The sequence below is a fragment of the Asterias amurensis genome, chromosome 11 (genome assembly GCF_032118995.1).
Source record: "Asterias amurensis chromosome 11, ASM3211899v1".
Taxonomy (NCBI): Eukaryota; Metazoa; Echinodermata; class Asteroidea; order Forcipulatida; family Asteriidae; genus Asterias; species Asterias amurensis.
The window spans coordinates 10,271,644-10,298,796 of NC_092658.1; the positions used below are offsets into that span (position 1 = coordinate 10,271,644).

General features: G+C 39.1%; 1 protein-coding gene and 1 long non-coding RNA gene across 2 annotated transcripts in view; both read right to left on the minus strand.

The window, feature by feature from the left end:
• LOC139944579 (uncharacterized) overlaps positions 1-27,153 on the minus strand; it is a 91,755-nt gene that overhangs the window by 15,783 nt on the left and 48,819 nt on the right. The gene's annotated exons all lie outside the window — the stretch shown is intronic.
• LOC139944578 (dynein regulatory complex protein 11-like) lies at positions 9,699-26,441 on the minus strand. Its single transcript, XM_071941628.1, has 15 exons — positions 26,305-26,441; positions 24,060-24,306; positions 20,447-20,611; positions 19,568-19,708; positions 19,257-19,328; positions 18,764-18,972; positions 17,489-17,573; positions 15,864-16,004; positions 14,935-15,010; positions 13,840-13,988; positions 12,972-13,126; positions 11,999-12,189; positions 11,117-11,400; positions 10,073-10,250; positions 9,699-9,856 (listed from the first exon to the last, which is right to left on the minus strand). Exons 2-15 carry the CDS (start codon positions 24,102-24,104, stop codon positions 9,714-9,716), a joined length of 2,034 nt encoding a protein of 677 aa, XP_071797729.1. The 5' UTR covers positions 24,105-24,306; positions 26,305-26,441; the 3' UTR covers positions 9,699-9,713.

The following is a 27,153-nucleotide window of genomic DNA, read 5'->3' on the forward strand; positions in this document are numbered from 1 at the left end:
TGAACAGAAAAGTTACTGGTTGGCCATTCCAGATTTTCATATGGAAGCAACCGCAGCCATTTTGCTCGTTTTTTTTTACCTGTATTTTTGTCATCGAAATTCTAAATCTGCAATGGGCATATAATAGCTCAATATCTTTCTCACGAAATACAGTGACTGTGCGCAAAATCCCATGCTTGTACCGTCAAATGTACAGTCCTCGAAATATATTTCCCACATCTGCCCCGGTAGGCTATTTCAAACTAGGCCTTTAGGTCCATACGCATGTGAAAAAACTCCTTGGTTTACAACACATTACATTACGCACGTTAAAATGTTTGTGCAGAATCAGTAAATCAACTCGATCTCGTAGTTCTAAAACTATTGTTTCTATGCATAAGAAAATTAGTACTTATACGTGGAAGCGCAGCTATTTTTTATTACTCTATATTATTGTCCTCAAGCTTTTCAATGTGCCTTACTTTCTGGAACCTATAAAAAAAGTCGATTTAAAATTCAAATCTAATTTTTTAGGTCAAATTCGCACAATATCGGATGTAAAGTTTTCGCCAAAACTACCACCAGTACTGTATTTTATTGCTTTAAAAAGGTCAGCCCCTCAAATTAAATAAAATATTACGAAAATGTACACTGGCTTTGTTTTGATCTCGCAATTCCAAAGTATAATTTTCTTAATAACATGCACACAGAAACAAGTGTATTATTTTATGTGCATGTAGTAAGAAAATTAATACTTAAAAACTGTAGGGGCCCAGTCCGTGCATGCAGGCCTGATACTTCACGGAGGCAACGAAGGCGATTGCCTCCGTGTCCCCTGGTCATTGCCTTGGTGCCCTTGAAATGCTAATACAAATTTGCAATTTCATCATAGGGTGCCCTTTACCAAGACAAAAATGCCTTGGTGCCCTTGCCCTTTCAAAAACGAAGCATGCAGTGTATTGTATATTGTTCTTTATTGTCTTCCTTTCAATCTATAAGAATAGTTGTTCAACACACTCTTCTTCTTAGAGTATTGACTTCACCTTTGCCGTTAGGCAAACCAAGATAATTGGAGAAATTTTGAGCGGGAGTAGAAAGAGAAGAGTGGAGAACATATCTTGACATTCACCCCATGGCATATAAATGGATGCACTGATTCGGCTGTCCAATAAGAGTGAGATGTTCACAGTGATTTACATAAACTGGAAAGGTCATCTTTCAGACAGATCAATATAAGCAATCCCGCAGGGCACAGGGAGGAAAAGAAAATACAGAAAACTCAAGAAATACACACCGGACTGAGAAACAGAGTAAGACAGAAAAAATCCCAACAGGGCTATATAACTGTATGGTAATTCAAAGTGACTATAAATGAATGTCTCTTGATCCAAAATGCAACCCCCTGCAGATGGATGAGTGTTCAGTAGCAATGATCTTCAGAGAGAGTTTTAACATATAGGACAGAACCAAAAAGGTCATCAATATAGTTCACATTTTTTAGTCTTGCTATCAAGGTGATAAAAACCCTACAGGTAAATGGGTTCGATCTGCACAGAGCCAAGAAGATGGTTATATATAGCATGGGTTAGATAGAGACAGTGAAATCTACTCAGTATTATGTTGGGGGGTGGGGGGTGGGGGGGTATGTGTTCGCCCCCAGGGAATTCACACTAACGTGTATAAGTAGTGGCTGGGTAAAGCAGGTATGTATAGAAATAAGAGAGGATTCAACCATGATTTAACCTGGATAAGGATGCACTCCCAAATCCTCTACTTTCAAACCGAGAGCAGAGATTTTAGTATGGGGGGGGGGGGGGACAGTGTTCACGTTGAATATATTTACAGTGGTATAGGTCTATTTTGAATCAGGGATAAAGAATTTTATTTGGGTTTTGTGGAGATTTGCTTTTTACACACTGGTGTGTAGGGCACATGTATTCTAATTGACTCTGTTGCCACACTATGCATGGATTTGTGTAGATTATCGCACTCATACAAAGCAAATGCTTAAAAAAAAATAGTATGGTTTTGCTTGTGTTTTAATGATTTCTTTTGTGTGATTTTAAAATGTTTCAGTGCAATCACCTTTTTATATTGTATAAATATATTTTTTTCGTTGGCAGGGGTCTGGTTTTACACATCTTCTGATGACAGTTGTATACTTTTGTTTTAACCTTGACAGCCCCTGTACATAACTATTGTGTATGTCTAAAGATTTAAAATAAATAAAAATAATAAATAAATGCTGTTACATGGTATACACATTAGGATTATGAGCCTTTGGCTACAAAACTAGTGAACAATTCATCCTGTATTCTACAAAGGGTTGGACTATGTTATACAGATGGTTGGTTCCTAATTTGTTTCTATGAGATTTGACATAGGCAGGGCTACTTGACTGTGATCAATTTCCTAATAAAACTGCAGGCCTACAAAAACAATGCAGACAAGCACTCTATTCCACATCAGGACCCACGTAAATCAAAGATAATGTTGATGGAGGGTTCCGATTCACTAAGTCTATGATTTGGCTTTAATATGAGAGGGGGAGAATGTCACATCAATTGGAGAGTTTGGTTTGAGACAATTACAGGATGTCTCTTATAGCTAGGAGACAACCTGTCTGGCAAGAGATTGAAGGGAAAGGAAAGAACACTCGAGATGAAAACGGGCAACTACTGTCAAGTGGGAGATGGAAGTAGTGTTTCTTTCTTTTTATCTATACTATTAAAAGCGTAACCTGCGCCATCTTGGATTGAAAATTAGAAGGTCCAGTGGTATGGCATCCTTGTGGAATCCAACACGGTTGTTTGTGTGGAATTCAATACGTTTGTGTGGTTTCAGACGTCGGGTTGCAAGTCTGCAAAACCCGGATCCAAACTTGCACTTACAAGTCATGTGATTGGAGGAAGTTTGGGCGGCGACCGTGCGTCAACCACTGGTCGATGTTGTTACCAGACTTCCTAGAAATCTTTCTGACAGGTGACTCATTGGACAGTGTTTCGCAGATGGTGCTCCGGATTGGTTCATTCATTGCCCCTTGCCCGCCCACCCGCCATTCGATCCGCCCTTTTTGGTCAGGTTACTTTCGTGTTGTACTAAGCATGGTTCTCCGGATTGGTTCATTCATTGTCGCGCAGGGTCGAAAGGGTCGAAGAGGCTGGGTGCCAGGACAAACCCGAAACCAATCTCACGAATTTGACCGAATTTGCATGGAATGGATGAAGTACCGTAGATTGATGTTTCGCAGGCGACCATGTGTCAACCACTGGTCGACGTTGTTATCAGACTTCCTAGAAATCCTTCTGCGGGTGACTCATTTGTTGAAAAGATTAAATGGATAATATTTATAAAAAAGCATTCACTTCCAAACGGCGTGAGAATTATCATGATGAACAAGGTTGGGATCAAACGGAAGCTTAATAATTTGGAAACATTGGGTAGGGCCGGCTATAGGTTGGAAGGTGTCTATAAGGGAACTTTACAATTAATAACATTTTGGGGTTGGAGGGGGGGGGGGCCTTACACAAAGAGCCATTCTGGTCAGTGTATTGTGAGTGGTGTGTTGTCTGGTTTGAGACAGGCCACCTGTTGCTTGGTGAAGAAGGTCGCCGTGGGACCACTTTAGGTTGACAGTGGGTGGCGACCTTGGACCTTTTGCCAGTAAACTCAAATGGGTACATGAATACCGTTTTAGAATACGGTCTGTTCATGGAGGTATAATGTTGCAGTTTCAGAGTTTAACCATGGAGGTAGAATTGTGAAACCATTCCTTACTCTATGGTGAAACTTATACACGTACGTCAAAGGCATGTTTTGAAGCTGTAAAAAAAGAACTTTGCTTTGCATTTGGTCAAAGTTGTTAAAGGAACACGTTGCCTTGGATTGGACGAGTTGGTCAAAACAAAAGCGTTTGTAACCGTTTTTCATAAAATGCATATGGTTGAAAAGATGTTTTAAAAGTAGAATACAATGATCCACACATGTTTGCCTCGAAACCGCGTGGTTTTCCTTCTACTGTGCGAACTAACATGGTCGGCCATTTATGGGAGTCAAAATTTTGACCCCCATAAATGGCCGACGTGTCAGTCGACGAGGTAAAAGGAAAACCCCGCAATTTCGAGGCATGTTTGTGTGGATCATTGTATTCTACTTTTCCAACATCTTTCTACCCATATGCATTTTATAAAAAACGGTTACAAACGCTTTTCAAAGACCAACTCGACCGATCCAAGGCAACGTGTTCCTTTAAGCAAAACGACATTAAGTTTCCTTTTGAATAAGTCCATTCACAAAATTGGTTAGAGCAGTGTGTCGGTCAGGTCTCAGAATGTACATTTTGCCAAATCCATTTTGAAGCCTAATTTGGCCATCGGCCCGTCGGGTTGGTTACTCATGGAGATAATATTAACAAAAGAGACCTCGTGCGGCTGAATGGGGTACATTTTTAGGAGTTTGTCTTTTGACCCAAACTGGACGTAACAAACCCTAAACATGACTTGACATGCTTTCTGAAAGTGAAATAAGTTAGAGAAAATGGAGTGGGGACGAGTTTATCGTTATTATTTAGTTTGTACGATATAGGGTTCCAGAGATATGGGATGTATGGAGGTTTGTTCCTAGAGCAGCGTGAACATGAACGCGGTCAGAAATTGTGTCGTTTGTCGTTCAAATTTCGCGAGATGCATTAAGCCCAAAGTGACAAAAAAAAAAAAACCAGACCTGCCAAGTCTCACGCATAGGAGTGAGACTCACGCATTTGGGCTCTGTCTCACGCTCACACGCACATCAACCATTATTGGGGCGAGATCGGGGAAAAAAAATTAACGACATTTTTTGTACAAAATTGTACAAACAGAGCGCAAATTTGCAGATTGCGCACGCTTTTGCTCATCCAGTAGGTTCAGGTTAAATTCGGCAGAGCGCAAAACGCTTATTGCGCACAAGTTTGTTCCGATTCTTTTAGCAAATTCGTTGAAATGCGCTCCACTAGCGAAGACACAACAGGCAGAAGAAGTGAGCGATTGATTTTGGACATCATTTTTAGTCTATTTTTTTTTCAAGTTTGCAAGAATATAATCTGACACAATCGAACCTCCACATTAACCATCAACATCTCCTGTGTACCTCAAGTGAGTTTTAATTATTCTGAGGAGGTTTTTGATGCATTTTGAAACACTTTTTGTCCACAATTAAATTTCACATTGTTTTATTTATTGATAAAAAAAAAAAGTTGGGTGGCGATTTAAAAAGGCCTTCTTAAACTGGCAATTTTTTTTTTTCCGGGGGATGGGGGTTAAGCTTTGAAAAATCTCACACATAGCTGGCCTCTGGACTTGGCATCTCTGCCTGCAAAACACTTTTTTGACGTTCACGTTAAGTGCTCCCGTTATACATGCAGCCTATTGACCAGAAAGTTTACAAGACCAATTCAGATGAGAATAAACTAAAAAGAGGCCTACGCTCTTACCGCCCCCCCCCCCCCCCCGAAAAAAAAAAAAAAAAAAAAAAAAAACAGTAGATAAATTAGATTTGTGGCACACAGCATGTTCCAAAAACTCGCTTTACTTATAGTGCTGTAGCAACGCTATGTATCGTGGGACGTAAAAATGTCATTTTTGACGAAGTTTTTTAAAAAGGAAATCAAGCATTATGAATGTATATTGAGTGTGTGGAGAAAGTTTTGGTGGTGTAGTACAAAAGAAACTTTAGTTATTGCTGGCTAACGGTCAGTTTCACCTATCAACGCTGATTTAAAAAACGTGTAACGTTAGGGAGGCCCAACTTATTAAACCCCTATAAGGCTCACGGGGGAGCCTTATAGTTTCTAGATGCATAAGGTACGTCGTCTAACCCAAAACGAGGTGGGCGCAGCCACTGCAAGTAGTGGTGGACGTGCGAAATAGCTTCATTTTGGGTTAGAATTATGACGCCATGCATAAATATTGAGAGAGGCGTATAACACCCTCACCCACATTTCGAAATATTTGTGTAAAGGATTTTTATATCCTAGCGGGGTGCCGCGCGAAGCGCGGCATCCCGCTAGTCAGTATTAAGCTGACTATAGGATCCAGCACTGACCTTTGTGTTAATACTGATCAGCTAATAAAACTTCACTTATGTTTAGTTGTCATAAGGAGAATGTATAATAAAAACTCAATAAAAGTGATAACAAAACAAGCACATTACAAGGATGAAATTTCTTTGAATTCAGAAAGTACATTGTGCATACTTCTGGTGTTTATGGAACCGTTCGCTGGTTTTAATCCTATATGGAGATGTATACAAGTAAAACTATTTTAACATTTCTTTTCAATGGGTGATCTTGTTTTTGAGATATCGCCGAAAATCCGGAACGGTTATGCCTACCTTAAATTTGGGGGTATATTTGTTTTCACATAACCACATTCCATCAAAGTGAAATGTTTCTCAAAATCCTGTATACTATTGAAAGCTGCTGTACTGCTAGTGATGACCAAAATGTACATGTATACCTACCCTAGTACGGTATTTGGATTTCTCAAGTGGGTTAGAGAACTAGCTGCCCCAATGTGTCAAACTACTTTCAACAATGAGAAGATGACAGATCTATGAACTACAAAATGCCATTAATTTGACGAGTTATATACCAAACGTCCCTTTAAGCCATAGTTATGAGATGTATAAGTCATGGTTATGACTTCTTTTCTCGCTCTCCGAATGTCCCTTTAATGCTTCTGCACATACATGTACAGTCACACAATTCATTGTGCTTTAAAATAACGGTCGGCACTATTTAGGATGAACACTGCAAGGATTCTGAAATGAAATAATTCCTTTTCTAGCACCGTGTTGAATCCCTAATGCTTGAACTGTGACTGAGTCATCAGGTATCCAGCAATTCCCAGGTTTCAACCCTGGCTGACTCCCAGAAGCAGCATTGACACCTATCCAGCATTCTGTACTTCCTCCTGAAACGACTGCATGCCATTTTGGGGGGGAACAGAATATTGATTTTTAGCTCTTCGGGTGTCCTTGGAAAAATCCCACTAGGGGAATGGAATGGACTGGAATGAAATGCCATGGAAAAGATCAATTAAATCTGTGCTGCCTGGAGGAGATCAAGAAATTATTTCATTTCTGGAATGTCTCTTACTTTAAAATATTCCTTTGTAATTCTTTAGATATCTCGTATAATTAAATTGCAACATAAGAACTCGAGGAGGTACCAAGTGTTAATTATTGTACATTTCTTTGACTGTTTATCATACAAGGCATGAAATGGGATGTATCTTTTTGAACGAACGGGGCTAATAAATCAAATTACATCAAATAAAACCACATAAATGACTATTAGTTAGCAATTCCTCCAAAGTGTAATGACAGGAGGAGGGGGAGGGGGAATTCCTTTATATTCTTGAATGGACCATTCTAGAGAGAGGGGGGGGGGAGTAAGGTGCCAGAGTTTTTTCAAAGACCCTCGGAGCATGGAGGGAAAAAAACATGCTCAGTGTCAGAGGCACCTAGCACTGTGACCCACATGTATAGGCCTGAAGATACCATGTGTAGAGAGGATGATAAAGAAATGTCAGTTTTAGGTGTGGGATGCGGACCCTCCTCATAGACCCTCAGAGGTACCGTCACTATGACACATAGGCCTGAAGATGCCATGAATGTTTAGAGAGGATGAAAAAGAAATGTCAGTTTTAGATGTGAGAGGAAAACCCTCATAGACCCTCAGAAGTACCTATAGCAATGTGACATACGCCTAAACCATGTCATTGTGAAATCAGCAGTTACCTTGGGAGGATTCGAACCCACGTTAGGATTGAAACATTGGGATTGCAAGTCCTGCTGTCTCACACCTGGACAAATTATGCCTCTTGAATTCTGAGTGTGCGTGCCTCAGTGTCCTATACTGTACATTGAAATCAAATCCAAGTGCTAGAAACAGCACTTAACAGTACAACAGGTTGGTTATACGACAAAGCCAAAGCGCACCTTGGCATTTTCAGCTCTGACTCAGAACCCACTTGGTTAACAGCTGTTGTGAAAACAAGATGGGGAGAAAATAAGAAAGAGAACACATTTCTAAATTGACCCTGATATACTGCAAAGGAAGTGTGTCTTCCTTTAGACCGAGGTCGCCAATCCAAAGACAGACTTGTTGGTTATGGTTTATACAATGTAGATGGATTGCACATGATGTCATTGACCACCATCTTTGATTAAATATGGGCGTGTACAAGGCTATCATCTATATCTAGGCAGTGGCAGGGGCCAATTTCATAAGGCCATTAAAGCAGAAAAATAATGCTCAGCAAGTTTCTCCCGACGAAGCAAAAATTGAGAGGGGCACCAGTCACAACAATGACTGTAAACTCTATGTAATTTTGCCTGGTAACCTATTTCTGTTAAGCAATATTTTTCTGTAACTATCATTTTTGTGTGCTTACAGGCTCTATGAAATTGAGCCCTGCTCAGAACCCCTCCCCCTTTACCTACACGTACCACATGTACAAAATGTATTTGAACTTGAGTCCATCTTTTAAGAACATTGGCTCCATGCTCATACTGAACAGTGTTATTAAGTAGAATAAATTTGTGATAATCAATGTCAACAGTACGGTCCGACATCTTGTCATTAACCCAAACACTGCCTAGGCCTAGATAATCAGACAATGTGCTCTTAGCAGTCTATGTTATACCACTAATTCTTGAGCTTTTATGTACAAATGCAGCACCACATAAAATGAGGTCATGAATGAGTTATTGGACTCATGGGGCAATAAATCAGTTGTTGGACCCTGAGAGACTGTCGAGGCCTTTGATTAAACACAACAAGTACGTACAGGGGCATTCTTGGCAAAAGACAGCGCAGAATAGAGTGAGATGGAGAATTGGTGAAGAAGTTTTCCTCCTGCAGTGGGGTGAAACAGGCTTGATGACGATGCTGAATTTTTTTAAAACTAATTCTATGCAGAGTTTCACAATAATCATAGAATACATACTACTGCTGCAGTGTCACTGGAAGAAATCTTCTTTATTTACAAACATGTTCTTTCTTATATGTTCTATGATTATAACCAAGTATTAAGTTTATAAGAAATCAAACCAGAGTGAATTTGATATTCAATGACTATCAATAATATTTGAGCTTTTGCATTTCTACTACAGTTTTAGTAGAAATTCTCATGCAGTTTTTGATCATTACAATCTCGGTTAGATTTAAAAGGCATATGCATCAGTTGTACTTTCCTTTGAATAAATTTTGAGAGTCTGTACTTTCATTGCAAAATAAATGTGTAGGAGTAGCAATTACACAAATACTGTATGGGGTCACAAGGAACAATCTTGCGATTGGTTGAGAGAACGCAACCTGTCCAAGTGATCCATTCCAGAGGGTAGTGGACGGTACCAAATGTCATTTTGCTTGGGTGTTTGTCTAGTTGGTGGACATGTGTTAGCCCTATCTAGGACTCTTCCTCTGTACACAGAATGAAAAACGGTCAACGCTAGGTTCTCACCTAGCGCAATATCGGGTAAAATCCATTGTTCATGTAGCCCTGAGCATGTGCACATCTTTGGACCAATGGATTTACCCGGTAAGTTTGCTGCCCTCTTGCACCCACAAACTTCTTCCATTGTAGCACAACAATGTCATTACATGAATTTAGTAAAATAGCTGATTTACCTTGAAGGCCTCTTCCTCTTCTTTATAAATTGGATCAATCCGAGCCAGTGGAGGGATAAACTCAGCTGCTGTCAGCGCCCTCTTGTTGAGCTGAGCAATGCGGCGATCGGTCAAGACTTGCTGGCATGATGTTAAGTAGAGTCACGTTTGAGGATACTGCAAACATCACACTGAACTTCTCGCCCAACCAAGGTCGTAAGTCACCTATGTGGACATTAGTGACTTAGTGGTTATGAAAGCCTATCAAAACCTGTACCGTATGAACGTAGGTCAGTCCTTTTCCCTCATTATCAATGATATTTTCAAAAACTAACTTTCACTGTCAACTTGAGCATATAAGAGTAAAGCTGATGCATGTTGTTTCGCTAAACTGAAGTCTAGTTCCAGACTCAAAGCTTTCTGAACTGTAGCTATACTCACAATATCTTGACGCATAGTCTGGTCTCGGGATGAGGATGACTTTCTGGAAGGCACCGGTCAGTCCCTTCATCTCACACTCGTAGGGCGACCTGGACGTCCCCACAAACAACACACAATCTTCTGGTTTCATCAGCTTCAACATCTTGGGGATCTCCTTCTTGAGTCTCTTAGGATCAGTCTGACAAAAAAATTAAGATCGGAGAAATAGAATAGGTCCAGAAAAATTGAGCTTCTTTCTTTAAAATCAACATAAGATCTCTGCCTGCCTCAAGCCTGGTTCATACTTCCTGTGAATGCGAATGCGATACGATTTTTGATGTCACAAATTTGCATCAAATAATTCGTATCAGTTGACTTGTGCTCAACTCACACAAAACATTTGCTGCGAAAACAGCCCTGTGCATCGCATACACATAATGAAGTATGAACTAGCCCCTGGTAGGGATGTTCTGGAGAACAATGCTGATTGGCTCCTGATAGGGACTGGTTTGCATGCACGCTTGCTTCAAACTTAAAAGCATTGGTATGGCGCTTCAAGTGTATGAAACTTAAGCACACAGTTTTGTTTAAAATTAATCATATTTTAAAAGGTCGACCTAAACAAAGGTGAGAGGGCCATGTTGCTATAAGATTGTATGCCTCTTTTGCGGGTAACCACGGTTAAACATGCATGTAGAGGGAACCAACCCTATGCCTTATTGAATTAGCAAAACAGGGGTTATGGGTGAGAGGGGCTCGCTGGGATAAAAAAAAGTCTGGCTCCCTTATGAATATATATGCTCTGTATAAATAAAGGCTTTGGTAGAGGCTATGGCCGGAACACCCAAATATCCTATTATTCAACAGCCTACACCAAGAAAGGCAGCACACGACTGTCATGTTTATTTCATCAACAATTTGGATAAGAAGTACTTAATAGTAAACTTACGAGTACAACCATGTACAGTTTCTCTTTTGAGGGAGTGTTGAATCTGAAAAGAGCCGCAGTGGTATACTCTGCTCGTCTTCAGGAGAATTGGGATAAGAAAAAGCTTCTCTGCATACCTTATCTGTCTTCGGAACCTTCTTCAGCCATGTCCTCTCTGCATCTCCAATGAATACCACCGATGGTTGTAAGTTCCTCCCAACCTTCATCACCATGTGCATCAACATCTGTAGGCCGCTCTTCCCTGGGTACTTCCCTGCAATGTTTGCTGCCGTCAGGTCAAACAAGTTGGCTCCCGTCTCGGTGCAGATGGCATTGATCAAGCTGCGTTTACCGGTGCCACGGGGACCTGCTAGAAGCATTGACTTGATCAGGGGTGCTTTCTCGTGGACAGCTTGGGAACCTGTGGAAACAAATTATTTAATTTTGTGTTTTATTTTGAGTAATGGAACTGGGTATGACCCAATCACATTTTTTGTCTTCATTTTCTTTATGTTTAGTGTTGAAGTTTGGGGGTTTTTCTGGGCAATAATTCTACAGAGCTTTCATTTTCAAACAGAAAAATTCATGAACTTCAAACTGTATGAGCACCAACCCTGATACAGAAAGGTATATGAAAGTGTGATGTCATCGTGTATCAAATTATAAGTGATATTTCACGGGTCAGCGGGGAATATTTTGCTTGTGCACGTGCGTACTCCATGTTACTAGAGGCATTCTTTGCTTACACAGCTAGCGCGGTAATTTGAAGCTTGCACAATAAGCAGGGAACGGTCAGCAGAAGCGCAGAAATCGGCAGTAAAGGCCAAGTCATACAAGCCCCGAATAACGAGAACAAAAAACGATAACGATAAAGCACGCCCCCAATTGGTCGTATTCTGCATTGAGCATTTCAACCAATCGAGGGCGTGCATTTTTATTGTTATCAATTTCGTTCTCATTATCGGGGCCTGTGTGACTTGGCCTTAAGCAGAGCTATAAAATTAGTCCATGTTCCTTACCTAATGGTAGGATTCCATAAAGCGTGACAAGATGTCTGACATCTGACAATGAGGGCATCGGCTCGATGTTGTTCTGTCGTAGCGTTGTACCCAGGTAGCTGAATTCACCCAGGTAATCCTTCATTCCAAACTTTGGAGTACGTACAATGATTCCTTCATGAACCAGCTCCTCATATAGAGATTCCATTGTCCTAAAAAAAAGAAAATTGTAAATTACAATGTGTGAACCTACAATTCTTTTATATGATTTGAGGCATTGCATGGTGAGGTATCAATATATATTTGGTTTGTGGTAACACCATGTGTGTATCTACTTGCCAGGTAGAGTTTGTTCTTTAGAAAACTGTCTTTCTATATTCTACTATATTCTACTACTTGTTCAAGAGATTTCTTATTTCTGAAAAGAACTGTTCTGCTTTTAACTACTACCTGGGCGGAAGGTATAGAAAATCGGCTGGGACTACTGCTTTTACTGCTTGCAGTTAATTTATTTTCCAAAAAACTATACATCACAAATGCAGTTCAGTCCAATCAATAGAAGTAGAACCGAGAATATGCAGCAGCTCTTTATATGGGTGTCTGGCAAAATGATATCACCTGGTATGCATGTATGGACCAATTTTGGCACAAATTTTATTCATTTAGATCGACCAATACTGTGTGCTTTGATACGCCCCTTAGGGGTGTGACAAAGCGCAATATAAGAACCAAGTATAATTATTATTATTACTATTTATTAACAGAGAAATGCCCAATGCATGTGTCGCTATTTTGCCATTCAACAATATCACAATATAATTTTGCCAATTATGATAATCACATAAGTATCCTTAGAGTGCAGTCAATTTCACTTTCAGCATTCTCTGGGTATGAATGCTTCATCATCAGTGACATGCCTGCTTCTGGCAAAATTCATCTTGATGACGAAATCATCATTTCCGAAACTGATCTTAAAGTTTAGATTATAACTCACCTGTCCGGAGTGAGATCCTTCTCTTTCTTGCCTTTCTTTCCCTTCTTCCCGCTCTTTTTCCCACTCTTCTTCTTCTTCTTTTTCTTTCCGCTCTTCTTGCCGCTTTTCTTGCCCTTTTTCCCCTTCTTGCCTTTACCCTTGTCCCTGTCAACGGCCTGTAGTGTCATAGAAGAGATGTTTATTTAGGAATTATTTAATTCCTTTAGTTTTCAGGAAATACATACATAGGTGTCCAAATATTCATCTTCTCAGAAATAGGAATGTTATGATTTTTTGCGGCCTGTGATCTACAATAACCTATCTTTCTGAAGTTTGTATATACTCAGCGCCATGAGTACATTGTTTGGTAGATACATGCGCTCTAATAAGACTTCGATATATTATTATTATTAGAAAATCTGGATAATTCCAATTACATTTGAGCCTTTGGCAGGTATGCACTGTATGCATTGCTAAGCTATTTTATTTTAATTTTTTTTTGGGGGGGGGGAAACAAACCGTTCGTTTGTAAAATTCATGACCCGAAAATCCACATTTTAAAACACTATCAAACAATTATATGGCGTGACCCTTCTCACCAAGTAAGTTTTTATGCTAACAATTATTTTGAGTATACCAATAGTGTCCAGGGGTGGATTTCACAAAGGTAGTCCTAACTTAGGACTAGTCCTAGGCAATGCTAAGTAGGACCAGTCCTACCTCTTAGCATTGCCTAGGACTAGTCCTAAGTTAGGACTACCTTTGTGAAATCCACCCCAGTGCCTTTAACTTTAACTAACGATGTTAAAGGGTCATATATTGGTTGTTGCTAAACATATTGCTGATTTATAGGCCAATTTATCAAGATACAAGGAAGACGAAAACGTACCAGTTTAAGATTCTTGAGTTCCTGTCTCATCAGCTCATCCACTTGAGTCCTTATCTCTACCTCTACCTCCACTCTCTTCTCTTCTTTGATTAACTCTGAGTCGTGCTTCTGACTGAAGTTATGCTCCTCATTACGCTCCTTCCAAACAGCTAAAAATATCGTGAGAAAAAACAAATGGAGATATTTAGAGGTGTCATTGCGGAGTGGTTGTAAGAGCATCGAATTCAAGTTCTGGTGGTTAAGTCATCGGGGTGTGGGTTTGAATCCCTGGCATGGCACTTTTGTCCATGAGTAAGATGTTTTACTTAAATTGCTTCTCTTCACCCAGGGGTATAAATGGGTACATGCGAGGGTAGAGGTTGATATTGAAAGCCACTAGACTATGTGGCAGCTCTGGGCTGTTTACTCCCCAGGGAGCTGAGAAAGATTAAAGGAATGTTATTGGCCCAATGACCAGGGCCCAATTTCATAGAGTAGCTTAAGCAAAGAATTCATTGCTTAATAAAATCAGATTACCGGCCAAGACTCCACTCAATTGTTATGCTAAGTAAACAACAGCTAAATACTAGTCATAAGCAATGTATATGGCATAAAATTTTGGCCAGTAACATGTGTAAAATAAGCGAGCTATTTTCATGCTTAAGCAAATTTTTTGCTTAAGCAGCTCTATGAAATTGGCCCCAGGGCCCAATTTCACAGAGCTGCTAAGCACACAAATTTGGTTAGCATGACATTTCTTCCATGAAAAAAACAGGATTACCAACCAAATTTCCACGTGATTTTCAGGATATTAAGCAAACAACAGCTGAATACCAGTAACAAGCAATATGCAACAAATGAAAATTTGGTTGGTAATCCTGTTTTTATCAAGCAAATTTTTGTGCTTAGCAGCTCTATGAAATTGGGCCCAGGGCGCTAATGTAAAACCCATTGAGCCTTTTTGTGAAATGCGCTCTTTAAGAACTAGTTTTTTATTAGCTGTCGGTCATCTTCAACCTATAATACAGTTTACATGGCAGTCTCCAGGCAGCACTTACTGCAGATAGTTTTCAATTAAATAAGAGAAGGGTAACTAAAGTCACAAGGTCAACTCACTGTCGTAATCCTTGGTTGAATCCGTGACGGTGCCAAGAAAGTTAGATGGTTGAAGCTTAAATCCCTCTTCTTCTTCCTGAAAAAAAAACACACAAATAATTTGAATTATTACATAAAACAGCATTGGTCACAAATACTGAATGGAAAACAAAAAGGTTTCACTCAATAGAAAACTGCAAATAATCATAACAAGGTCTAAGTGGTTTGGGTTTTTACCCCTATACCAATATGCATCAGAACTGTATTGACCCCTTGCACGCACGTCACATGTGGCGACTGTGCCACTCTCACCGTTTTGGTGGACAATAGGTTTACGTGTAAATGCCGCATCACCTAAAAATGTGCACTTCACTGAATAACGCACAGTGACATTGCCCACCAAAACGGCGTATCCAAGATTATTCTGATGACGTCCAGTGTGAATTGGGTCAATACCTGGTGATGAAAAGTGTTTAATCAGACTCAAATACCAACATTTTAACATCACTTGTTTTTGTATAAAATATTACACAGTGGTTTTACTATTCAATTGAAAAAACACGAGACTGTTGGACTTGCCTAGTCATAAGTTGCCAGGCCCAGCACCAAACTGGGGTGCGTTCCACTCGCGCAAACGTATCACAATGTGCACACTTTGTTTTTGCTGTATGTAGTCCTCGTCTGTACATCATGACATCAACTAATTAACTTCGTTATTTCATCCATCGAAAATACATTGTAATTGTGTTTCTGACATCAAAATAATACCCTATGCTTGTCCACCATTTTAAAAAGTATGTTCGAGTAAGGTTTCCAACATTTGCCAACGCTGGCGGCGTACAACTCAGTCCACTGGAAATTGTTGGCAAATGTGCGCAAACATTTGCAACTGTGGTCCAGTGTAAAATTGGAGCCCTATAATCTTTCTTTCTTTGTTTGTCAACTCTTACCTCATCATCTCCTCCTTTACCCTTCTTTCCTTTCTTCCCTTTCTTGTCTTTCTTCTTGTCCTTTTTCTTGTCTTTCTTATCTTTCTTTCCTTTCTTTCCTTTACCTTTGTCATCTTCTTTGTCTCTCAATTCAGCCTCAACCTAAAAAGGACAACAATTTATGATCGATATGAAGAGAATTAGGTCTGATCATTGGAAAAAAACTTTGATTCATTATAATAAGTTTCCTTAGAACATAAGCCCTTTTTGAAACCTCGACCTCGGCTTTGGATTCGACTTCAGGCTCCATCAACTCGTCTGAGGCCCTGAGCGCGTACGAACACGCATAATTGTCACAACAGCCAATCTAGCCTGAGCCGAATCCAAAGCAAAAGCTGTGGTTGTGAATAGGGCCAAAAAGGGCTGTAAGATAGACAATTGCTTTGCCAGAGAGGTTTTAACTGGTCCCACGAAATAGTTACATACATACAAAATGTTTTAACTACCGCCATTTCATCAAGCCCACAGCGGTTTGTGATGAAACAGAGAAACAAATAAACGATGAGACAAAATGCAAACAGCAAAACAATCATTGTGGGAACAGGTGTGATTTCAGATGCTTCTTGAAAATATGAAGTGAATTTGCAGAGGGGGAGACTATTCCAAAGTTTAGGAGCGGCAAAAGAGAAGGATTTTTCAGCAGCTGAAGCAAGAGATCTGTGATTTATTTTGTATTCGACAAGACGGATAGTGTAGTTTGATGACCGCAAGTCGACTCTTCCTGTTGAATGTTGTTTCCCTTGAACCTGAGCATGGTCTAGTTTGATCTCATGACACAGTTGTATGCTCTCTTCCCTAAAACCAGAGATAGGCTAGTTTGATGATGTGCTTCTTGAAAACTGGAGGATTAAATGCACCATCTCTTTGAATGACATTGCAAGTGTACGGGCAATTTGCAATACAGTTCTCCCTCTAACGCTTGCCCAAAAGTGGCCATTTTCTTAGTGTCTCTTAAAAAAAGGTCAACAGTTTGATCCCAACACAGCACCCATCCCATGCCCTTAAATGTTTGTTCGTGGTTGGCAAAGTAGCAAGGCCAAAGTTTTCTGCCCTCACAGCATCAAGCCTGGGCCCAATTTCATAAAGCCCAATTTCATATTAGCATGAAATTTCTTCCTTGATAAAAACAGGATTACCAACCAAATTGCTACGAGATTTTCAGAAAGCAAACAACAGCTGAATACCAGTATCAAGCAATATGCAACAAATGGAAATTTGGTTGGTAATCCAGTTTTTATTAAGGAAGAAATTTTATGCTAAGCATATTTTAGTGCTTACAGGCTTTATGAAATTGGGCCCTGTGGTTCATACTTCCTGCGAATGCACAATAATGTTTAGGTAATAATGGGTACGCTCTGTTTTTTCCTATTGGGACACAAGAAAATTTGCTTAGCATAAAGCATCCTCAAGAGGTATGAACAGGACTGCATTTTTTAAGCTGGTGACTACAATTTCAGACAGCCTAAAGTACATGCCCACATTTAAAACTTGACTCGGATTTCTTGCAGAGTTGTGAGTGTAATTTTGCTGGGGTAAGCTGTAGAGGACACACATTATTACTGATACTGTGTGACATTGTCTCTCACCTCAGCTGGGTCTTTCTCCTTAAAGATGGCTGCTGAGCCACCTTCATCCTCAGCTGGGTAGTCTGGGAACTTGCCCGTTGCATCTCTGAAAGAAAAACGATACAGAGAGAACTGAAATATCTAGCGTGATCTACGTCTGATGTGACATAGGGGATGATCTTCAAGTGCCGTGAGTGCTACACATGGTGTACATTATCACCCTCATGAAGATTCTGCCTTTGGATTGGTTTAGAGCGCATCAGATGATATGTCTTAGTTTTACTATTGACCCATTACACCTGACGTCATCAGCAGAACAATTTTGAATGCGCCATACTGGTGGGAAATTTCACTGTGTGTTTTTATATATAACTCTGTGCTGTGCGTTATACAGTGAACTGCACATTTTAGGCGACGCGGCGTTAATACACGTAAACCTAACTGCCCACCAACATGGTGAGCGTGGCATCAGTCGCCGCGTGTGACACGCGTGCAAGGGGTCAATACACAACAATCAATGTACTATTTACATGTAGAGACCAATATTTTATAGCACCTAGTGTACTATACCCAGTCTATACCCAAGTCTAGATACTTGGTATCTAGACATCTAGGCACAACTATGTTTGCGGTGTTTAAATCAAATATTGACTGCTTTTACTCGTGCTATGGTTGAAACTTCGACTCCCTCAATGATCCGCGGACCGGTCTATTTTCCCTAGGCTTCTCCTTTGGAAAACCGAACACACCAAGGATCATCACCTCGGGAGTCGTCGTTTCAACCCTAGCATTTGAAGCAGTCAATATTATGTTTACTAGTCTTGCATGATTTGGGAATCAGTTGTTGCCCACATTTAAGACTCAGACACTGTAGACTTGGATTTCTGAACTCAGCCTTGGACATGAAGGTTGAAGACTCTAAAAGACCTCTTACATAACACAAAAGGCCACATGGTTGCTGATGTCTGGCGTGTCTGGTGGTCAAATAGCAAAGAATAGCCATCGTCCAATAATTTGCCTCTTTTGCCTTCAGTGAGTCAGTGTTTAGCCTCATTGAGGGCGCATTTTGGTCTAAAAGGGGGCGCTTTTTGAGAGTGTGACATCAATTTTGTCTTATGTTAATTTCCCATTACTGTGTATTTCTTATAATTTGAACCTAATGCATTGACAAACTTTGCATTGAAATGTGAAATGTAAGGATAGCAATGAAATAAATGTATGGTGATGACGATGACGATTTGCCAAGGGGTCTATTCATCAAGACTTAGTGTACACTATTAGGTTTATCATTATTACCTGCATTCCAAGAACCACTGACGGATCTGGTCTTGCATATTCTCCTTCATGTCTGGTCCCTCGACTTCTCTAAGCTTGTCTTTAATGGTGACCAATGCCTGTTGGAATTCACGCTCATGCTCGGTCTGTGTCACCCTACGATTGCCCTCAGTGCGGTCTGCGAGGACGGTCGGTGCCAACTTCGGATTGCTTGGAGGTGGTGGGGGGTTATATCAGTTTGACAACAACAACAACAATTATTTTAGAAAGATTCAAATTAATGGTACTGATCAAAACAAAGAAATAAATCTCAGAATTGGAAGAGTAATCCCTTGACTTTTGAAAATGCTTTTGTGTGTGTGTATTGATTTAATTGTTAATTTTTTTTTTTTACTTCGACTTTGGAACTTTTAATGGTGTCAAGCTTTTGGTTGTTTTTTTGTTCAAATAAAATAAAATTAAATAAAATGAACCATTAATGATAATAACAATTGATTGAACATAATAGACTTACCATTCCTATAAACATCAATTCTTCCTCTCGTTCACGACGCACTCTCTTCCTTATGGCACAGCCTTTCCAAACCTATTCAGAAAATATGTTTAACAAAAGTCACTTTCAAGATTGATCAAGTCACTTGAAAAAAAGGATGAAATCTTAGCTTGAGTTTTGTTTCAAAATTGTGCACCCAGGTGCGTACCTGCCTGCACACAGTTCAAATTATCATGACATAAAGAATTAAAAGTTGTTGTTGTGAGCTGTGAGTCTGAATTGAAGACATCGACTCCTGAAGGATATCAGTCAAACACCAAGATGGTCCCTACCTTCTGTATTCTAACAGCTGCCACATCAGCATCGACAGTTGGTGCCCCGCGATTTGCGGCCATTCTTTCTCGCTCTTCCTGAAGACGAATTTCACGCATGAACTTTGCCCTCAGTCGACCTTGCCGTGCCCTCTCATGCACCTGTAAAAAAATGTCATATAAGAAAATATTATGAGAAAAGTTTTTTTCAGAACTCAATGTATTTTTCAAGCATTCATGTTTGCTAAGTGGTTTCTGTTTTCCATCTATGTGGACTGCGGTTGAATCCCAGACCAGAGCCTTCCATAAATGGATTGGGGATTTAATCCCTTTCTGATTGCATACTCTTTTATGATTTGGGGGTTTCTTCTCACATCTAATCTAAAACCTACATTTCTTCATCCCCCCTCTCCACAGGTATCTTCAGGCCCACGCTATGGCTTTGAGTTTGTTTGTTTTTTCATTACCAGAAATATACAGCGTAAACTAAGTATTACAAAATTAGACACAGGAGAATGGTCCAGTGGTTAGCCTTTGACTTGCAATCACAAGGTTGTAGGTTTGAAACTAGCTAAGGTCACTGTTGATTTCACAATGACTTGAATAAAGTAAAATTGCTGTGTATGTTACTGAATCACAAATTTGATTTTAGCAATTTATAATCACAGACTTAGACAAATGCTTTTATAAGAGAGACTGGCTGTTGCCGGCTTGTTATTTATATCTCCCAGTGTGAGCTTTGTAAGCAAACAAATAATAATAATTTCTTAAATAAGATTGAATAAAGTGAGGAGGTAACATTTCAAAGTAATTGTTAAATTGACTAATTTCAGGATAAATATTATTTGGCAAACACTTTTTTGTAAAAATCTAGAGTCTCTACTTGAAAGATAAGATTACCTGGATGAGTCTCGCTGCTTCATCAGTTGTCATGGTAACCTCTTCTGTCTTCTCATCAGGAGGACCCATCGTAGCCAAGATCTGCCCAAGAAGCTTCTCACGCTCCTGGAGGATCTTAGCTCGTTCATTTATGAAGTACTTTGGTATGGGTACTTCAATGTCATTCTAGGGAAACAAGCAAATCCAATTCTCACTTTAACCACATGTTTATATTCCCTCCGGTTCAAAATACAGCTTTAGGCCCTGCGAGTTAGGCACATCAAAAGAGAAGGAGGCTTGTCCCAGTGTTTATAAGGAAACCAGTCAACTCTGAGATAGTTAAAGGCAGTGGGGTCAATAGTAAAACTAAGACATATCATCTGATGCGCTCTAAACCAATCCAAAGGCAGAATCTTCATGAGGGTGATAATGTACACCATGTGTAGCACTCACGGCACTTGAAGATCATCCCCTATGTCACATCAGACGTAGATCACGCTAGATATTTCAGTTCTCTCTGTATCGTTTTTCTTTCAGAGATGCAACGGGCAAGTTCCCAGACTACCCGGCTGAGGATGAAGGTGGCTCAGCAGCCATCTTTAAGGAGAAAGACCCAGCTGAGGTGAGAGACAATGTCACACAGTATCAGTAATAATGTGTGTCCTCTACAGCTTACCCCAGCAAAATTACACTCACAACTCTGCAAGAAATCCGAGTCAAGTTTTAAATGTGGGCATGCACTTTAGGCTGTCTGAAATTGTAGTCACCAGCTTAAAAAATGCAGTCCTGTTCATACCTCTTGAGGATGCTTTATGCTAAGCAAATTTTCTTGTGTCCCAATAGGAAAAAACAGAGCGTACCCATTATTACCTAAACATTATTGTGCATTCGCAGGAAGTATGAACCACAGGGCCCAATTTCATAAAGCCTGTAAGCACTAAAATATGCTTAGCATAAAATTTCTTCCTTAATAAAAACTGGATTACCAACCAAATTTCCATTTGTTGCATATTGCTTGATACTGGTATTCAGCTGTTGTTTGCTTTCTGAAAATCTCGTAGCAATTTGGTTGGTAATCCTGTTTTTATCAAGGAAGAAATTTCATGCTAATATGAAATTGGGCTTTATGAAATTGGGCCCAGGCTTGATGCTGTGAGGGCAGAAAACTTTGGCCTTGCTACTTTGCCAACCACGAACAAACATTTAAGGGCATGGGATGGGTGCTGTGTTGGGATCAAACTGTTGACCTTTTTTTAAGAGACACTAAGAAAATGGCCACTTTTGGGCAAGCGTTAGAGGGAGAACTGTATTGCAAATTGCCCGTACACTTGCAATGTCATTCAAAGAGATGGTGCATTTAATCCTCCAGTTTTCAAGAAGCACATCATCAAACTAGCCTATCTCTGGTTTTAGGGAAGAGAGCATACAACTGTGTCATGAGATCAAACTAGACCATGCTCAGGTTCAAGGGAAACAACATTCAACAGGAAGAGTCGACTTGCGGTCATCAAACTACACTATCCGTCTTGTCGAATACAAAATAAATCACAGATCTCTTGCTTCAGCTGCTGAAAAATCCTTCTCTTTAAGTTTAAAATTTTCAGACACCCGGAAGTCATTGATTTATTCTATGGGCCTTTTGCTTAGTTCCTAATGATCAATTGCAATGAAACATTATATTGATTAATTTTGCACCTTTAAGTCATAAATTGCTTACTGAACGTGTTATTATGCTAAATAGGTTTGTTTTATAGGCTGGATAGATCATAACTGCTTCGAATACAAAAATAACTTCAAATTCAGTTGAGTAATTTGAAAATGTTATAAACGAAACAGGTATGCATTTTTGCACAAATGCAATCATGCACAAATGCAACAATGTGTCGTTAAAACTTGTATTTAAATTCAACAATTTCAATTACAACAATTACATTTTCATCATTAACAAGTTCTTAAAAGGCAAGGGACACATTTGGTAATTATCAACGACCAGTCTTTCAGATGCCTTGATTCGTCAATTCAAATATTTGAGTGAGAATCACTTCATTCTCACTGTTTAAACTACATTACTTTAGAGAGAGCCATTTCTCACGATGTTTCATACTGTCAACAGCTGTACAGTGCTCGATACCTTAATGTTGACAATTATTTTGAGTAATTACCAAGAGTGTCCAGTGCCTAGAATAAACATATTGCTTTTAGATTGGGCCCTTGGGCTATAAAAGCATGTTACAACATGAATCTGGATGGAAACATGCAATTAGTGTTTTAATGGTTGTGAGGTGCTCCCGCAAAACTGTGTAGCGCAAACTTGGTAGTTTGTGAACTAAAATTAATGGTCAGCCATTTTCTTTGTGGAGTAAAACAATTTGCTTCAGCAAAAAGGCAAACTGTGATAGTTCAAGGGGGTCAAAGGAAAACCAGTAAATTTTCAGGTATAATTGTGTGGCTCACCATTTTCTAATGTTGAATCACCCCAACCACATTCATTCCATAGAGAGCACATTCTAAAGCCCAAATTACCCACTCCAAAAGCAAAAAGCGCAATCCAAAAGCAATGTCCTTTTAAAGGCAGTGGACACTATTGGTAATTACTCAAAGTAATTAATAGCATAACACCCTAACTTGGTAATGAGTAATGGGGAGAGGTTGATAGTATAGAACATTGTGAGAAACGGTTCCCTCTGAAGTGACGTAGTTTGCGAGAAGTTTTTCACAAGTTTGGTTTTGAGACCTCAAATATAGAATTTGAGGTCTCGAAATCAAACAACTGAAAGCAAATTCGTGTCACAAGGGTGGTTTTTCTTTCATAATTATCTCTCAACTTCTACAACCAATTGAGATACATCAAGTGAGAAGACTAGTCATTGACAATTACCAATAGTGTCCAGTGTCTTTAAGTGTAAGGTAATTCAACATTTGCCAATACACCAAGTGAGAAGACTAGTCTTTGACCAATAATGTCCATTGCCTTTAAAAGTAGTGTATATTTATTTACAGTGGTTTATCATCAAAAGTATGTGGTCTTCCTTTTACTCTGTAAACTTAAATGGTCCGCCATGGTGTTAGTTCAAGAGTGTAAAAGGAAAAACAAAATGTCCATGTATTTTTGAGTGCATCGTCATTTTTAATTTTGCTGCTTCGCTCAAAAGCATTTGTGAATTGCATTTGGCAAACGTTGAAGCAAATATTTGAGTGACATGAAAACTGATGATGGTAATGTCTCTAAAGGCACTGGATCCTATTGGTAAATGTCAAAGACCAGTCATCTCACTTGGTGCATAAAGTAACAAACCTGTGAAAGTTTGAGTTCAATTGGTTGTAAAAGTTGCAAGAGAATAATGGAAGAAAAAAGTGCCCTTGTTGCACAATATGTGTGCTTTCAGATGCTTGATTTAGCCCTCAAAATCAAATTAAAATATTCCAGTGAGAAATTACATCTTTCTCAAACACTACTTTCTTTCAGCAGGAGCTGTTTCTCACAATGCTTTGTACTATCAAACAGCTCTCCATACTCATAACTAAGTAAGGCTTTATGCTAATAATTACTTTGAGTAATTACTTACAGTGTCCAGTGCCTTTATAGAGACATTACCAACATGAACTAATTTTGACCCAACATTAAATAACTTACTATTGAACTGTGTTGGAAGATCGATTCAAGTTTACTTTTGGCCATCAATGCCTGGTCTCTCCCACCACCATTCGGCGTATACTTGCATCCATGGCCGCCTCATCCTCAAATTGCTATGTTAGCCATCTCTATAGTGGAGTCGCACACCCTCACTTGTTCTCTTTCAGTCTCTTCCAATGAGGAGGCAATCCATTGCCAGCTTTCTCATGAATTCAGGAGTTATAAACTAGAAGATGTTATCAAAGTACTGCAAAAATCAAAGTTAAAAACAAAACAAAATCATAAGAAAACAAAAACTGAAAAGTTTTCCAAAATACTAAGAAGTAGTATACAACTCATGAATTGAAAGATGGAATGTTCTATTCAATGATGCGGAGCCGAGTTGAATGGAACAGTCCATCTTTAAATGAATGAAAGTATTTGCATTATTGCATGTACGAAAAGCATTCATTACTTGTTTTACATAACATCCAAGTAGACCTTTGTCATTTTGATTGAAGAACACAACATTCAAAACAAATGAAGCGAAGGCCTACAATTTCTAATTGTGACATAACAACCATTTCTTTTGGTTCGGCCTGTTGGATTCAACCAACAGCTTGTGTGTCTTACAGCTTTTTTGTGATTCGCTGGCCTCACTGAAAAAGGCAAACTGTGATAGTTCAAGGGGGTCAAAGGAAAACCAGTAAATTTTCAGGTATAATTGTATGGCTCACCATTTTCTAATGTTGAATCTTCCCAACCATATTCATTTCATAGGGAGCACATTGTAAAGCCAAAATTACCCACTCCAAAAGCAAAAAGTGCAATCCAAAAGCAATGTCCCTTTAAAGGCAGTGGACACTATTGGTAATTACTCAAAGTAATTAATAGCATAACACCCTAACTTGGTAATGAGTAATGGGGAGAGGTTGATAGTATAGAACATTGTGAGAAACGGTTCCCTCTGAAGTGACGTAGTTTTCGATTAGTTTTTCAAAAGTTTGATTTTGAGACCTCAAAAATAGAATTTGAGATCTCAAAATCAAACAACTCAAAGCAAATTCGTGTCACAAGGGTGTTTTTTCTTTCATAATTATCTCTCAACTTCTACGACCAATTGAGATGCATCAAGTGAGAAGACTGATCATTGACAATTACCAATAGTGTCCAGTGTCTTTAAGTGTAAGGTAATTCAACATTTGCCAATTTGGGCAACAAAAGCGTTTGTTATGATGTACAAGCACAACTGCTTGATTTAAGGCCAAAAGTGTTCGATCCAAATGCAATGTGTCTCTTTAAAGACATGGACACTGTTGGTTATTCACAGTTGTTGTATCTCACCATATGCATATGTCGCAGGTTTGTTATTTTATGCATATGTTGAGATACACCAAGTGAGAAAACTAGTCTTTGACCAATAATATCCATTGCCTTTAAAAGTAGTGTATATTTATTTACAGTGGTTTATCATCAAAAGTATGTGGTGTTCCTTTTACTGTGTAAACTTAAATGGTCCGCCATTTTGAGAAGTGCCAAATTTGCTTTGACAAAATTGGTGTTAGTTCAAGAGTATAAAAGGAAAAACAAAATGTCCATGTATTTTTGTGTGCATCGTCATTTTTAATTTTGCTGCTTCGCTCAAAAGCATTTGTGAATTGCATTTAGCAAACGTTGAAGCAAATATTTGAGTGACAGATGAAAACTGATGATGGTAATGTCTCTAAAGGCACTGGACCCTATTGGTAAATGTCAAAGACCAGTCGTCTCACTTGGTGCATAAAGTAACAAACCTGTGAAAGTTTGAAAGTTGCAAGAGAATAATGGAAGAAAAAAGTACCCTTGTTGCACAATTTGTGTGCTTTCAGATGCTTGATTTTGCCCTCAAAATCAAATTCAAATATTCCAGTGAGAAATTACATCTTTCTCAAACACTACTTACTTTCGGCAGGAGCTGTTTCTCACAATGCTTTGTACTATCAAACAGCTCTCCATACTCATAACTAAGTAAGGCTTTATGCTAATAATTACTTTGAGTAATTACTTACAGTGTCCAGGGGTCAATTTCACAAAGAGTTAGGACTAGTCCTAACTTAGGACTAGTCCTAAGAGATATCAAAAACGTACATCTAGTCCTAAGTTAGGACTAGTAACTCGTCCTAATTCAAGAAAAGGCTAGTCCTAACTCTTTGTGAAATCCACCCCAGTGCCTTTATAGAGACATTACCAACATGAACTAATTTTGACCCAACATTAAATAACTTACTATTGAACTGTTTTGGAAGATCGATTCAAGTTTACTTTTGGCCATCAATGCCTGGTCTCTCCCACCACCATTCGGCGTATACTTGCGTCCATGGCCGCCTCATCCTCAAATTGCTATGTTAGCCATCTCTATAGTGGAGTCGCACGCCCTCACTTGTTCTCTTTCAGTCTCTTCCAATGACGAGGCAATCCATTGCCAGCTTTCTCATGAATTCAGGAGTTATAAACTAGAAGATGTTATCAAAGTACTGCAAAAATCAAAGTAAAAAAAACAAAATCATAAGTAAACAAAAACTGAAAAGTTTTCCAAAATACTAAGAAGTAGTATACAACTCATGAATTGAAAGATGGAATGTTCTATTCAACAATGCGGAGCCGAGTTGAATGGAACATTCCATCTTTAAATGAATGAAAGTATTTGCATTATTGCATATACGAAAAGCATTCATTACTTGTTTTACATAACATCCAAGTAGACCTTTGTCATTTTGATTGTAGAACACAACATTCAAAACAATAGAAGGGAAGGCCTACAATTTCTAATTGTGACATAACAACCATTTCTTTTGGTTCGGCCTGTTGGATTCAACCAACAGCTTGTGTGTCTTACAGCTTTTTTGTGATTCGCTGGCCTCACTGAAAAAGGCAAACTGTGATAGTTCAAGGGGGTCAAAGGAAAACCAGTAAATTTTCAGGTATAATTGTGTGGCTCACCATTTTCTAATGTTGAATCTTCCCAACCCTATTCATTCCATAGAGAGCACATTGTTAAGCCCAAATTTACACTCCAAAAGCAAAAAGCGCAATCCAAAAGCAATGTCCCTTTAAAGGCAGTGGACACTATTGGTAA